The 15403-nt window shown below is 56.3% G+C and overlaps 1 protein-coding gene across 1 annotated transcript; it reads right to left on the reverse strand.

The window, feature by feature from the left end:
• Positions 1–1149: 1149 nt before the first annotated feature.
• Positions 1150–12740, reverse strand: LOC142363767 (tectonic-like complex member MKS1). The gene is given in 18 exon segments (XM_075440434.1): positions 1150–2115; positions 2586–2683; positions 2766–2848; positions 3580–3713; positions 4273–4380; positions 5485–5554; positions 6408–6478; positions 7237–7299; positions 8342–8384; positions 9290–9346; positions 10229–10337; positions 10773–10877; positions 11201–11329; positions 11541–11638; positions 12059–12214; positions 12352–12495; positions 12497–12596; positions 12670–12740. Coding segments are annotated over 18 exon segments (1746 nt in total). The 3' UTR covers positions 1150–2008.
• Positions 12741–15403: the final 2663 nt, after the last annotated feature.

Below are 15403 nucleotides of genomic sequence, written 5' to 3' on the forward strand. Positions count from 1 at the left end.
TCTGCAGGGTGGGCGTCAGGAGGACGGGACCAGTGGTGCCCAGCGACAGGACAAGGGGCAACGGGCACAAACTGAAGCAGAGGAAGCTCCAGCTGAAGATGAGGAAGAACTTCTTCCCTCTGAGGGTGACGGAGCCCTCTCTCAGAAGAGCCACTCTCTAACAGGATCTGCCTCTGGCGTGATCTCAACCAGAAAGGTGTTTTGTTATCTAGAAAAAGAATATTCCCTTAACGTCGTAACTGAGCCCTGAAACAGGCTCCCGAGATGTGCAGTTCAGCTGTCAGCAACACGCACATCAGAAACAGCCGGAAGGAATCTAAGCGCTGCTTCGGCAGCACGCAATAAACACACCTTGCCACGACGTGAACTACAGCAAAAAAACCAGACAGCGAACGCTACGTACTCAGCGAGCACTCCTCACCCCGGCACGGAGCGGGTCGATCTCCACGAGTCGTGACTACATGACGCAGGACCACAACAGCGCACACCCCTCGGCTGCGCCGCTCCAGAACCGGGCGCGTGCCGTCGCATCAAAAGCCCAAGCGGAGACCTGACTCGGGCGCACGACGCATCCTCCAGCTCTCGGCCAAGGACACGGTGCTCTGCTCGCCAGGCCATGCCACCCAACCTGTGCTGGCAGCCTCTCCCTTCAGCAAGGAGGGGGAGCGGGCAAGGGAGGGGAGCAAAATCCCTCTCCTGCAGATCTCGGAACTACGACTAAGGCCAGGGAGGAACATACCCAGGATTTGGTTTTTCCCAGTGAGGGCTGGGGCAAGGTGCAAATGGCAAGAAGGGAGTGAGGAAGACAACGGAGCACCAGGGAAGAGGGGGATGTTCCAACAATCCCACGCATGGCCGCAACCAGGAGCCTCACTCCCTGCGGAGGAGGAACGTGCAGAGCAAGAGGAGGGAGGCCAATTCCTATTACATATTCTGCCTGGGAATTCGAACTTTGCAGGCGCGTTCAGACCTGCAGGAGCTCAGCCTGAGATTCTTCTTCCCATCCCTCGTGCTGGGAGCAGAGAACACCCGGGAATGCGACTAGCGCAGGAACCAGCGCGGCACTGTCAGCCTGCAGGTAGGCTCACTCCTGCGACCTTGAGACAGGAACAGAAACAGGAACAAAAAAAGGCTGAGAAAAGAACAGGAGAAACTGGGTGAAAGTTGGGTACTGACACGCTTCCCCAGGAAGCAATGCAGTGCACCGCAACTGGAGATGGAACAACGGACCACGGCTCAGAGGAACAGCTTGAGCAGTTCAAAGTTCAGCTGCTGTGCACATGTTCTCGCCTGCTCTCGCGCAAATCTGCGTTTTCAGTTGTCTTCTTGAACAAAGAATCCTCCTGCTCCTCACCGCAGAGCCAGAAATGTTGTGGGCACACACAAGGAAACACAGAATGTAACCCTCTTCTCCAGTTCTCCACGTCCACCGTCATTCCCTTGCTCTGATTTCCTGTATTACACGTGGCAGAGAGCTCTCTCTCCAGGAATGAATCAATCTGAAGGCGCGGGTGGGCGGATTCATTTTGTTATTGACTGACCTACAGCTGCAAATGCTGACCACGACTAGCAGCACTTCAGGAGCTCTCTGCTCATTTCGTTAACCTCAAACAGCGTTCACGCCTTCAGCATCACCCTCTTCTTGAAGAAGAAAACTAAATTTACCAAGTCCTGTAGATTTTAAATTTTTCTAAACATTTACTATTCAATTCCTGAAAAGGTGTTAAAGGGTTCGCAGGTCCCATGTCAGTATTTCAGTCTGCCTGGTGGACAGCTGGCTGCATCATTAGGGCCTGGTAACAAAACGCCTTGGAAAAATGGGGCTCCTTCCACAGGGACTCGTGGAAACGCAAAGATTCTGGGTCTGGATGCGTCACCCCATCCAGGGAAAACGACAAAGGGGGGGCTTCAGAAGCTGCCAGGCACCAGCACTGCAACTCCTGCCGAGCAACGGCAGCTCGTGCTGGGCAGAAGACGCGAGGTGCTCCCGGGCAGCGGAGGCGGCCGGTCACGGCTCCTGCAACCGGTGCACAGCGGAGGCAGAGCTGCCGACGAGGTCTTGAGGAAGGCTCTCGCGTGCTTCCTGCATCCGGCGCCGTGCCCTCTGGAATGCCTCTGCAACACAGCAAGCCAGCACGCGTCAGACAGCCACGGGGAAGGCGAGCCACGAGTCTGTCCAGTGGACATCTCTCCCGGAGCAGGAGGCTCGCTTCCTACTGCTAAACTCCACCAGCAAAGCCCCTGTTCCTTGCTCTCTTCACCGGTCTCTAGCACCATCTTTGCTCTGCGCGCAGTGGGATCAGAGACCGAGCCTGTGCACCAGCGCCGCAAGCCGTGCTTGGTGCCAGGCACGACCAGGCAGCCCGGCCCAGGCTTCGCCCTCACAGAGTGGTTATCCGTCCCGCCTGCTGAGAGCTTCCAGCCCAGCTCAGAACATTTAACCTCTGCTGTGGTCTCAGAGAGCTCACGGGGGGTGCAGTTATCCCCACGGTAACGGACTCTCCTGAGATATCCTGCCCACGCTGCTAAGAGGGGGCAAAAGCGAGCCAAGGGCTCGCCGGGGAGAACAACTCTGAAAGCCCTACCTAAAACGTTGTAGACAGAGCTCTGCTGGCCGAAGCCTCCAAGCCGGTCCAGTACACTCCGCATGCGCTGCCTCAGGGCACTGGTTTCCAGAAAGGCTCTGCACAGAGGCACAGTAGCAGGTCAGGTCTGCCAAAACACAGCGCACAAGCTGGAGCTCGTACTCTCTCTGCTGCACTTACTTCGACTGCTGCAGGCAGTAAAGCCGGAATGTGACGCTCCCCGTTGTCTTGGTACGAAAACCAAGGCGGCTCAGACGCTCTCCCTGCGAAGACGGCAGAAGTCAGAGCAACCGCAGCCTGCAGCCTGCCGCAGCGGACTGACCCTAGCAAACGAGCACGCACTGCTGCGGGCACAGCCGCTCCCTGCCTCGCCACGCACAGAAAGCGAGGTCAGAAGGAAGGGCAGATGGTTCCAGGGTGTGCTGAGGGCAGGACCAAAACACCAGCAAGCTGACAGCGCAGAGCTGGAGCAAAGCTTCACCAACCGCAGCGGGGCTCATTCCCACACAAAGCTGCTACTGAGATCAACTTGCTCATTACACCAGCAAGCACCTCTGCAGCTTTCTTAAGAAGATGAAACTTCTTCCCGCCCCACACCCATCTGCTTCTTGCTTCGGGAAGCTGTTCCAGGCGCAGCACAGCCCAGAATCCTTACAAGAACACAGCAGGAAATCTACAGCTGGTAACAAATGCTGACCTGACAGACGCATTCTGGACAAGGCCAGCCCAGGCAGGGTAAGTCCAGGCTTTGGTCCACGTTCACCCACTTCTCTGAGCTGCACGCACCTCAGAAGGCAGAGAGCTCTGCCTCCACGTTTGCCCACGCCTCTGTTCACGATCACAAGTCTCACCGAGGAGACATCTCCTTAGGCAGAGGGACAGGACCACCAGCTCTTCCTTGGCCAGATCTGATCCAGACTGTCCACAGACATCTGAAGCCAAGAGCACAATCTACCGTCTCCTAGCAAGAGCAACACCCTGTGGCCAAGCCCACCTTGAAGGTCGATGGTATCCTGACGTAGGTTAAGTCCTCCAGCTCAGGAGATCCGCCAATGAAAAACCTCCTCAGCTCAGCGACCGTCCCCAGCTCCACAGGGCGCCAGGTAGGGATGGTCAGCATGTGGAGACCTGGCCCAGGACAACAGGACAGCTTAGCAGCTAGGAGCAGCAACGTGTTCACAGTCCCAGAGGACAGCACGGCAGGCACATAGCTGCTGACGCAAACCACAGCAAGCTGGAAATGGAAACACTGCACGGTATCTCTGCAGCGTTTCCCCGAGGCGTCTGTCCCACACAGGCACACGGTCAGCGGTGAAAGCACCCCCTGCTCACAAGGAGCATCTCCCTACTACACGTGGGTGTCAGAACAGCTGCAACCCTCATGTGGGACAGCGAGGGCTACCGCTACTGTGAAGATGGATATGCAGCATCAGCCCAGAACTTGGTCCCCCAAGATTTTGTGACAGAACCACCGAAGGAGCAAGGAGAGCAACACAAGATGCATCTCAACAAGCAGGCAGAACGGTGCAGGATGCGTCAAACCCTTCTTTACTGCCCCACAGACAGCTAACGACCCCCTTCAGCATGCAAAGGCGAAGCCTCCCCAGGACCCGCTGATTCCATGCCCAGGAGAACCACTCGGCTCGTTCTCCCAAACAGTCAACATCATGCCCCAAGTACGTTTTACCTGGAGATGCTGGCAGCACCAAAGAACCATATCCTTCCACGCGATACCTCTGCCAGAAATCCAGGGACAGGACCTCAAAGTAGAGAACAGGCCACTGAGGGAGGGTGTCTGCAAGGAAGGGAAGCAGACCACAGCTCTGTGAGGAAGACTACCACAGAGAAAAAAAAAAAGCTAAATTCCCAGCTCCAGCTCCACTAGCAGGCAGTCCTTTCTGTATTTCTTCTACAATGACTAACCTAGATGTACGGGTGATTGTTTTCCCCTGAAAAAGCTGAACCCTCAGATTGGAGGATGAAAACAGAATTATTGATGTTTAAAATTTGGGAAAATTCTTTTGTTTTGACAGCAAGTCCAAACCGGTTCCTCAATTATCTTTGAGCAGACAAGATGATCTTCTGCGAGTGATCTAATTCCGAACAGGAACCTTTCTACCTCTGACCTTTCCCACCATTACTGGTGGGGTTACTAACTTGGGTTCTCCTACAGGTCTCCAAGCATTTCTGTTTGCCACGCTGAAACAAACTCATCGTGTTTATTCGAGGCTGAACATTCATTAGTGTTGGCTGAATATTCAGCTCCATTGCGTACACGGGATTCAAGTGGCAAGGCACACCACAAAGCTGCCCCTAGCAACTGCGATCCACAGAGCAATGGGCTTGGGGAGGCCGCAGCAGCAGCGCAGGGAAGCAGCAGCAACAGGCAGCAGACAAGCCCAGCGTAAAACAGAGCTGGAAGTTTCAAAGTGACACAAACTATACAAAGATTATACAGGTCACTGATTGCGTCTACAAATGTAGGACCCAGCACAGAGTGTTAGCTGTGTACCAAAAAGCTGCCTGCTGCTTCTGCTGCAGAGCCCCACAGCTCCGTGCAGCACGCCAGGCACGGCCACACAGCCCAGCGTGCCAGGCACTCCGAGGCAGACAAGCTGAGATCCAAGGAGTTCTGCAAGTGGACAAAGCTGAGGACAGCCTGGAAGCAGGGGAACTCCATGAATCCGTACAAATGCTCACGCACTGCTGGGCACAGCGAATACAGTGTCCAGAGGTTGTGTGGTGACAGGGTGAACGTTTGCCGAACGAGCAACCTTCCCCTTTGTTTAAATGCATCCTTTCACCTTGGTGAGGGGCCAACAACGTGCCAGGCAGCACGATGCCCACACCGCCACCAAGAGATTTCAGTTTCACGTGTCAGAGCAACAAGGCAACACACCTTCCGATTCGTCTCCTTGGGTGAAAAACATCTCCAACGTGAAGGGGTAGCAGAAGTAGGCCACGTTATCCTAGAAAAGGAACGGGACAGAGATCAGACTCCCAGACAAGAGAATTCATCGCTGGCATTGCAGGGGGCACGGAGAGCAGGGAGAAAAGAACTGATGGTGGGAAAGAGGCAATGATGCCCAAACAAGATCAATCACATCACACTGACAAACACCTGACTGCACGACAGACCTGTGTGCAGTCCCATGTGCCACGCTGGTGGAAGAGGCTGTTAAAAATAACAAAAAAGGGGCAAGAGTAACACACATCCCACGACAACTCAGCCACTTGCGTAACTACTGCACCACCACGACCTTTACAGGGGTCAAGCGAAGCATCTCAAACAATGGTATTACTGGCACTTTGTACGATCATTATTTTTGTAATATGCAAACCAGCTTATATAAAAGACATCAAAAAGTTGATAAAATTCGAATTTTGTAAGAGAGGAACTGGAAAGGAGACAGTAACGGCACCAGCTTCCCAGATGGGAGGAGGGGTTCTTCTTGAGAAATCAATTTAGAGACTGTGTGCACTCGTGCCCCAGGCAACCCAGAACAATGCTTCGTTAACGCTGAGCATTTGAGAACACACAATTCCAAGCCCCAAAGGCAATCAACCAGTCAGAAGGAAGAAAAAAGTGAGGTTCCAGAAATGGCTTTGAAGCAGCTTTATGTGGTCCAGTTTTATTTGGACACAGTGGCACCCTGAAAAATGGCAACTATGAGTAGAATGAGGAGAATCCAGAACACGCTCTGTCCCTGAAAGCAGCTCTCAAGTCGGGACCTCTACTGAAAGTGTCTGTAGCTTGTTACACGTGCTCCACTCCACAGCACACCTGTCCACACTGCTCCGCAGGTCTGAGCGCGTCCTTACCCAGCCCACTGCCTTGGTGGCACAGGTCTGCGTCACTCCCGACAGCTGCTGGAACGCGGGGCTCGACCACTCTGGGAGGAGAAGAGAAGGTGAGCACAGAGGCGAATGCTTCAGGTGAGAGCGAGGACTCACAGAGCAGAGCAGGCCAAAGGAGGATGTCGGTCCCAGATGACTGGGATAACAGATAGCATCACCCACGCTGAATTTCCCTAGGTGTGTCCCACCCCATCTTGTTCCAGGCAATGGCTGCTCCCCAGAACACCCTGAACTGTCGATGAAAAGCACCAACTTCATCCTAAGAGAAAAGCAGAACCTTATCTAATTGTACTGAGTAGCAAAAGTTGGACAAACATCAGGTATAACCAGAGGGAACCCAGAGCCTTCAGGTGAACTAAACATGCAGCAGGATGTGCACATTAGTGCTGGGAATCTTATTTATCAGTCAAACTTTCAGATGTTAGCGTCAGCACAAAACACAAGAACATGATGGTGAGCACTGAAATCAGAGAAGGTCACTGCTGAGAAGGAGCAGACAGGAAGGCTATTCTCCGCAGCAGAAGGAATAAACTTTGGGTAGGCTGCTGGACACCATCACCACAGGCTGAGAAGCCGGTGGACCTCTATGTCCCAGCCAGAGTTGGAAGAGATGAGAGGGGAAGATGCTACTTTCTCCCAGACATGAGTTTAGTTTAGCTCTGAACACCTCTGACTAGATCCCAGTCCCGACATTAACTTTTACCGCCTTTCAGCAGAGCTGATCTGATGGACCAGCCAAAGCACGCTTCATTTCTCAAACTGCTGTGATACGGCTGGGAAGGTGAATACTTACGGTTAGGCAGCTCCACGAAGAAATGAACGTAGAGGTTGTCATACTCATAGCCTGCAGCTGAAACTGAGAAGAAGAGAGAAAACTCCTCCAGTACCCCCTGTAGACTTTTGGGACAGCCAGTACCAATAACCTCAGGGACAACCAGTTACTGCTGGAAGCTGGCAAAAGCCAGGATCTTCAAAGTAACAGAATACGACCCTCAGAGAAGACTCCTCCTCCAGACTAGCCCTGTTCCCATATTACGAACCAGATTAGAGAGGTCACACACCTAATTGCTTTCTTTGCGATAATCTCTGTTAACTTCCCAACCTGCTCTCCTCTTTTCAGACCTGCCTGTCTTCCTAGAAGAGCTGCAGTACTTGTAACCTCCAACCTGTAAACTCCACTCAAGGGGTTAGTCCGTAAAAAGAGAGGAGAAGGAGGAAGTCAAGGATTCTAGGGAGAGAATCACCTTCCCTGGATCGGCCTGTGACCCGGGAATCCTTGGACCCTTCACAGCCTCAGCCACCCCAGCAGACCCAGATTTTCCCCTATGATTTGATACCTGTAAATGTAAAATTTCCACTTACCAGAGTGATTGTAATTAAACTAAACTAGATCCTTGCTGTTCTGAGAAGACAAGAAAGCTTTAAGATAAAGAGGCTCCTCAATAACACTACTTAGACAAACTCGACTTGCTGTTTTGAGAAGGCAGGAAAGCTCTAAGATAGAGAGGCTCCTAAATAATTCTACCCCAGACAGCTCAGCCTTGGGAGGGCAGATGCACCAAGCTACAGAGAGAAAGAGGCACCACGAGGGCAACAAGACCGGAGCAAAACAGCCTGGAAGGACACGGTAAACGTAACCCTAGAACTGAGTCTGCGCAGAAACAAAGGTCAACCAGCGGACACTGTGATGAGGAGTATGAGCCTTCATCTTGAGACCCCAAAGACCACCCGAGGACACTAACAGACATGCGTCAAAGACATTAACATAAGCTAATTAGTTCTTGGAAAAATCATGAATATGCTAAACATTTCTCAGAAATATACTGAAGATGTATATTGTGATTGTATTTAACCTGAAATGACGGGGTGTCTGGCGCGTGTTTATAATAAGGACTCACCTATTTCTCCATTCACAAACAGCCGCAGCGTACCAGGGAGAGTCTGTAAGAACGAGCAGATAAACAAGACCAAGAGCTCAGCGACCACTGGTGGAACCTCACACAATCCCCTCCCAACAGGGTCTCACACGGACATTTCACAGACATTTGTACACAAGCGCTTCGCTCTGCTGCCCAGGCAGGAGCCGTGACTTCTCCCATCGGTTTCCACAACTGAACAGTCCCTCCGCAGAGGGGCCCTCTAGGGAGATCAAATTCCTAGACTGCAGAACTTCACTGTTCTGTAAACCAGTCTCTTACAGACTTTAAGATGGATATAAAAATGTCACGAGAAGTCACTTGCAGAAATCACAGTTCTGTTTGTCCTGTAGCGTTCCTGTACTTGCCGAAAGTGCGGGGAGCAGGGGGAAGCACAGGACAAGCTGAGACACTCTATCAAAGTACAAGAAAGTACAACAACTTTCACGCTTTGGCAAATAAGACTTGAACAAAAAAGACTGCAGTCTGGGTAATTCAGTGAGCAGCGAAACCGTGCAGGAGTCTGTGGGCGGGAGGGGCTGTTCACTCCAACAAAGCAGCACACAGATGCATGTGACATTCGAGACGTTAACAGCAATCCCTATCCTGAAAGATACAAACCCTCCTTTCTTCTTAAAGTATTATAAAGGCCTTCAGAGAACGCACGCAGTCTCACAGAGACTGCGGCGCTCAGCACGCTCTGCTGCTGCTCCGACAGACGCGGGACAGATCTCTGCAGGCCCCGCATCCATCGCAACCCCTCCCTTTTGACCCAATGTTCTGTTGGAAGCCACGAGGCGCAGGCTGCCAACACACCCCCCGAGCGAAACAGGCTTTGGAGACTGGCGCAGGCGGCAGCCACGCTGACCAGGCCGCGGGCTCCACGGGCAGCAGGGCTCCAGGGCCCTGCCGAGGGCCGCGGGTACTCACCATCTCAAACTCTGAGCCCACGAGACCACTGAGGCATTCCTTGTGCCGACCGTACAGCTGAAAACACAGCACACGCAGATCAGAAAAAGTGTCTTTTTGATTATGTATTGCAAAAATTGCAATGTGTATCATTTAAAATCTGTTTAAATTGCTGACAGGCGTAGCACACAGGGGTCTTGTAATTGCTATAGCAGATGCGGAAAATGTAAGAATCTAACAGAACAGAGATGTGTAACCGCTAACACTGCATGGAACTTCCACTCCAGAAAGACCTTGTCAAAGGCCAATCTATGGGAAAAAGAAGCTCTGAAGAATGAGATCTTCAATGGCATTTTAAAAACACAGGCGTAAGCTATTCCCATGAAACCAACAGATGGGCGATCCGTGTAGTGAAACCGGTTTCCTTATTGACCACAAAACCAATGAGCAAACATACAAATGAAAAACTAAAACATTAAGGACCTTTATAAACTGCCGCAGTCAAAAAGGCAATTCAGAAAGATCAGGACATAAAATGAGATGCAAATATCCTGGGACATTACGGGTAACAAGAAATCATTCAGTCACTATACAGGCAGCAAGAGGAAGACCAAGGAAAGGGTTTGCCTCCTGCTCCAAAGGGAAGGAAAACCATTGGCAGGTGACACTAGAAAGGCAAGAATTTAGGTGGTTTCTTTGCATCAGTTGTCACCACACGGATCACCGCAGAGGCCAACACAACTAACAGTGGACACGGCCTCTACCTAGAGCAAGGAATGAAGCACTCGGGGAGTGTTTGCTGGAGTTCTCGAATCGCTGGGCATGACGAGACTCACTGCCAGTGACATTTGTTTCATGAGCCTTAGGTGTCTACAGCAGTAACAACGGCATCTACGCGAGGGTCTGAGCTCCCTCTGTCAAACCAGGAGAACCAGACGATCAGCGGAGGCCGGTCCTTACATCTCTGAACACACACTGCTCGCGTTCCTCCTCCTCTGGCTGCACCTGGGCAGACGCGTTCTCAACGGTGTATTTCCACACCTCGCGCTTCTCTCCATCCAGCTCGATCCTGCAGAGCCCCAAAACACACGGGCAAAACTCCCCCGTTACGCAGGGAATAGGCACAGGCAGCACCAGCATCGGCTGTGCCATCCTGACGCAGCAGCCCCCGCTCCACCCCGCTGTGCAGTAACACGGGGGCTCTCGTGGCCCTCTCCTCGCTCCCGAGCGCCTGCCAGCATCGATGGCTCAAAACCGGAGGTTCGCTTGTGTCAAGCACGCGCACAACCTGCATCCCTAGGGACCGGCACCAAAGCCCCACACACCACGCACACAGTGACACCAAGCACACGTACACAATAATCTTTGTCTTAGAAATCTCTGGAATAAAACATAAAAACACCCCCCAGCTGCAGCGCTGATCGGCTGCCCGAAGGGTGACCAGGGAGCAGCCGTCCCAGCCCCCTGCGTCAGCCCCGTGAGGCAGCAGCCCTGCCCTGCTCACCGGTAGGCTCCCTCGGTGCCCGTAAAGTCAGGCTTCACTGTGATCACCCCATTGCCATCCACCTTGATGGTGCAGAGAACGTGTTCGTACTCCCTGTGACCAAGCCTAACGGGAGACACCAAGAAACACCATCTAAATAGTGAACACGGACTCCCTCTTGCTCTGGAACAGCAGAGCTGGCAAAGGCACACGGGGGTACAGAAGGGAACAAACACACCCACACTTTTCCACGATAGCTTTAGAAGCCTTTTGGAGGGACAGACTCAGTCACCTCCTGACTGAGGGAAGGGCAGAGAGAAACAGCAGCCTGAGTTACTGAGCTCTCGGAACTCTCTGCCCTTAACTAACGAAAGAAACAGGAGATTTGAGTAAGGAGGGAAGATGGGTTTCCTTCTGGGAAATTAAGATCACTTCAGGATTTTACTTACTTCCCATAAGGTCCCAAGTCCCCCATGATGTACATGGTCTGGACAGGAGTGTTAATCACATGATTGTTCTTTATAAATTCTTCTGAGGGTTCCCAGGTGATGATTTTCGACTTCAGAGAACTCGCTTCTCTGTCAACAACAGAACAGCCCAAGTCACAGCTCACCTGAGCTGCCCAGCACAGGCAGCACCGAACCCCCCCACGACGAGGAGTCAAACTGCCGGGCTGCGAGCGCGACACAGCTCAAGCCATCAGCTTCCACGGACCAGGCTGCTCTGCAGCTCGGGCACTGGCACCAGCAAACCTGCATTAGCAAGCTCCGAGCCCCAGTTTGCACTCACACTGGCCTACGGTCTTGTCTCCTCCTCCTCACGTTGGCCATCCTCTCTGCCAGATACGACGGCACCTCATGGTCTGAGTCCGTCACCTTCTGGCAGTGCTGCAAGAGAGAAACAGCCGGGAGCTGGCTTCACTGTCGCAGGACGGCTCTCCCAAACCCAGCTCCGCTCTTGGAGGACAGAACAGGTATGTACGCGCTCACACGCGAGGACAACCTGCTGCAAGACGGTGGATTCCCCTGGCTGTTCCTGTGGCAAAGCACAGCAAGTGACCTACAGAGCAACGCTCCAAATCCAAGTCCCTCCAAACCACCCCCGACCATCACCCTGAAGCAGGGAGATCTCCTCCCGGGTCTGGGGCACCAGGCGAACGCTGCGCTGCAGAACCAGAACGTTCTCCTGCGCACAGGGCACCCGGCTTGGTTCTGCACGGCCAACAACTGGCCAGTGTCCCCTCTGCGGCAGGCCTGGGGGCTCCGCCAGACACTGCTGCACCGGTCACGCTACGAAAGCGCTGGTACCTCCTCCAGGTCGGTGAATCGGTCGTGATCGGTGTAGGTGAAGATGCGACAGTTCTTCCGCCCGCCGGCCCTCTCCAGCCGGAGGATCTCCTCCCGGTACCGCCGCTCCAGGGGGGTCCGGCAGGCTGACGCGTGCTGGTACAGATCCACCTCGAGCTGCGGGCACGGCGGGCAGAGCGCGGGGGCTGCCGGTCACCGGCCTCGCCACAGCCACCCGCGCTTCCCGGCGGGGACGTCCAGAGCCGCCACCGCCGAGACCCCCCGGGACCCCCCGCGACCCCCCGCCGGCCCACCTGGCTGAAGAGCTTCTCCTGCCACCCCACCTCGGCCTCCTCCTCCTCATCCTCCTCGGGCGCCGGGGGCCGCCCCGCTCCTGCGGGAGAGGGCCCGGTCACCGCCGCCGCCCCCGTACCGCCCCCCCCCCCCGGAGCCCCACGTACCGGTCAGGCCCAGGAGCTCGGGGCCGCGCGGGCCGGCGAGCGGCGGCGGGGCCTGCGGCAGGAGGGGCCGGGCCGAGCTCACCCGCTGGATGCGGACCCTGCGGGGAGGGAGGGGGGGTCAGGGCGGGCCGGGCCGGGCCGGGCGGGCGGGGCGGCCGGGCGGGCCCTCACCGGAGTCGCAGGTTGCGGACGGGGTCCCGGGAGCGGTACACGGCCCCGCCCGCGCGCCCGCCCGCCGCCATGGCGCGCGCCGCCGCCGCTCCCTGGAGACGCGGGGCGCCGCAGCGCCCCCCCGCGGCCGGAGGGCGCCGGGCCCGCTCCCCGCTGCCCCCCCACCCCCGCGCAGCGCCCCCCCGCGGCCGGAGGGCGCCGGGCCCGCTCCCCCCGCGCCCCGTGGGAGGGGTTGGGGGGGGGAGGGGGGGGTCTCCCCCATCGCCCCATGGGGCTCCCCGGAGCAAAGCCCTCCCCCGTGCCGACAGCCTCGGGACCGCGCTGCGGTGTCCCCAGCACCCCGGGTCGGGGCTCCGGGCCGAGACCTGCGAGGAGCCGACTGGGCGCCCGCCCCTCCCCCGGCTTCACTCCCGACCCCCTGCCCCGACCCCGGGCCGTTTGGCTGCCGGGCAGCGGACACCGCCGCCGAGACCACCCTCACGCCGGGGCCGTGACGAGCCCGGCCCTGCGGGGTCGGCCAGGGGGGCGGCCCTGCCCCTCCCCCCCCGGCTTCTCGCCCGCCATTTTGCTGCCAGGCGCCCGGTGCCCTCCCCCGCCGGGCCTGCTGCGGCGAGGCCTGGGGAGAACGGCCGGTGGTCCTCCCCGAGGTGGGCTCCATCCCTCCCAACGCCCGGTCCCAGTGTGGTCCTCCCCGAGGTGGGCTCCATCCCTCCCACCACCTGGTCACCCGTGGTCCTCCCCGAAGTGGGCTCCATCCCTCCCACCACCCAATCACCCTGTGGTCCCCCCCCGAAGTGGGCTGAATCCCTCCCGGTCGCCCCGCGGTCCTCCCCGAGGTGGGCTCCATCCCTCCCGGTCACCCTGTGGTCCTCCCCCGAGGTGGGCTCCATCCCTCCCAGCAGTCCGGTCGCCCCATGGTCCTCCCCGAGGTGGGCTCCATCCCTCCCGGTCGCCCCATGGTCCTCCCCGAGGTGGGCTCCATCCCTCCCGGTCACCCCGTGGTCCTCCCCGAGGTGGGCTCCATCCCTCCCGGTCACCCCGTGGTCCTCCCCGAGGTGGGCTCCATCCCTCCCAGCAGTCCGGTCGCCCCGTGGTTCTCTCTGAGGTGGGCTCCATCCCTCCCACCACCTGGTCGCCCCGTGGTCCTCCCCGAGGTGGGCTCCATCCCTCCCGGTCACCCCATGGTCCTCCCCAAGGTGGGCTCCATCCCTCCCAGCAGTCCGGTCGCCCCGTGGTTCTCTCTGAGGTGGGCTCCATCCCTCCCGGTCACCCATGGTCTTCCCTGAGGTGGGCTCCATCCCTCCCACCACCTGGTCGCCCCATGGTCCTCGTTGAGGTGGGCTCCATCCCTCCCAGTCGCCCCGTGGTCCTCTTCAGAGTCGCAGCCCACAAGCTCGGTGTGCTTGATGGCACCACAACCGGGCTGTGCCAGCTGGGACCCCCGCTCCGAGCGGTCCGTCCCCGGACCTCTCCAGGACGCTGGGCTGGGACTCGCTTCCCCGCCGCTCCTCGAGGAACCTTCTGGTCCAGGCGCGTCCGAGCAGTGCAGGAGGGCACAGTCCCTGGAGCGCACTGCAGCGCCGACGCCGTGCGTGCCGCGTCGAGCTGGCGCGCCGACAGCCTGAGGTGCAAACCCTGGCAGGATTTAGGTCTCCCTCCTCCTCAGCCCATGAGCTGAGGGGGTTGGGACCAGATGATCTTTAAGGTCCCTTCCAACCCAACCCATTCTAGGATTCCATGGTGGGTATCGACACTTGAAGGGAAGGTGCCAGGAGCCAGGCTCTTTGCAGCCCATGAGCTGAGGGGGAAGCTCCCTGGCCATCCCTCCAGGCATTGCAAGGTCCTCGCATTTTCAGACTGAGAACACCGGCTGGCACAAATCCTAGAGATCCCAAAATCAGAAAAAGCCATTTATTACAGAAAAGCAGAAAGCTGATACAATTGTATAAAAATCACAGTGAAGTATCTTTTTTTTTTCCCCTCCCCTGGGCAAACATGACACCATCATGTCACTATTTATTCAGCTTTTTAAAATCTACCAAAAGAGAGGAGCACGAGGGAGAAACACCAAGCGAGGGACCTGGTCAGGCTGGAGAAAAGGGCTGCCAGGAGCGTCGTGAAGTTCAAGGAAAATTGTAAAGTCCTGCCCCAGGGAGGAACCCCCGGCTGGGAAGCGGCTCTGCAGAGGGGGCTGCCGAGGGTGCTGGTGGACCCCAAGCTAAACTTGAGCCAGCAACGTGCCCTTGCAGCGCAGACGACTGCCGCCATCCTGGGCTGCATCAGGAGCAGTGCTGCGAGCAGGGCGAGGCAGGGGATCCTTCCCCTCTGCTCAGCACTGGTGAGGCCGCTCCTGGAGCACTGCGTCCAGTTCTGAGCTCCCCAGTACAAGAGAGACATGGACATGGACAATACCTCCATCACTGGAGGTATTCATCACTGGAGGTGTTTAAAAGACATGTAGATGTGGCACTTAGGGACATGGGTTAGTGGTGGAATTGGCAACATTAGGTTAGGTTAACAGTTGGACTCGATGATCTTAAAGATCTTCTCCAACCTAAACCATTCTGTGATTCTATACTGGAGAGAGTACAACAGAGGGCCATAGAGATGACGAAGGGGCTGGAGCATCTGTCCTATGAAGAAAAGCTGAGGGAGCTGAGACTGCTCAGCCTGGGGAAGAGAAGGCTCAGCTGAGACCCCACCTGGATTCCTGCATCCAGCTCTGGAGCCCCCA

Source organism: Opisthocomus hoazin, chromosome 20 (assembly GCF_030867145.1).
Source record: "Opisthocomus hoazin isolate bOpiHoa1 chromosome 20, bOpiHoa1.hap1, whole genome shotgun sequence".
In the NCBI taxonomy this organism is placed as follows: Eukaryota; Metazoa; Chordata; class Aves; order Opisthocomiformes; family Opisthocomidae; genus Opisthocomus; species Opisthocomus hoazin.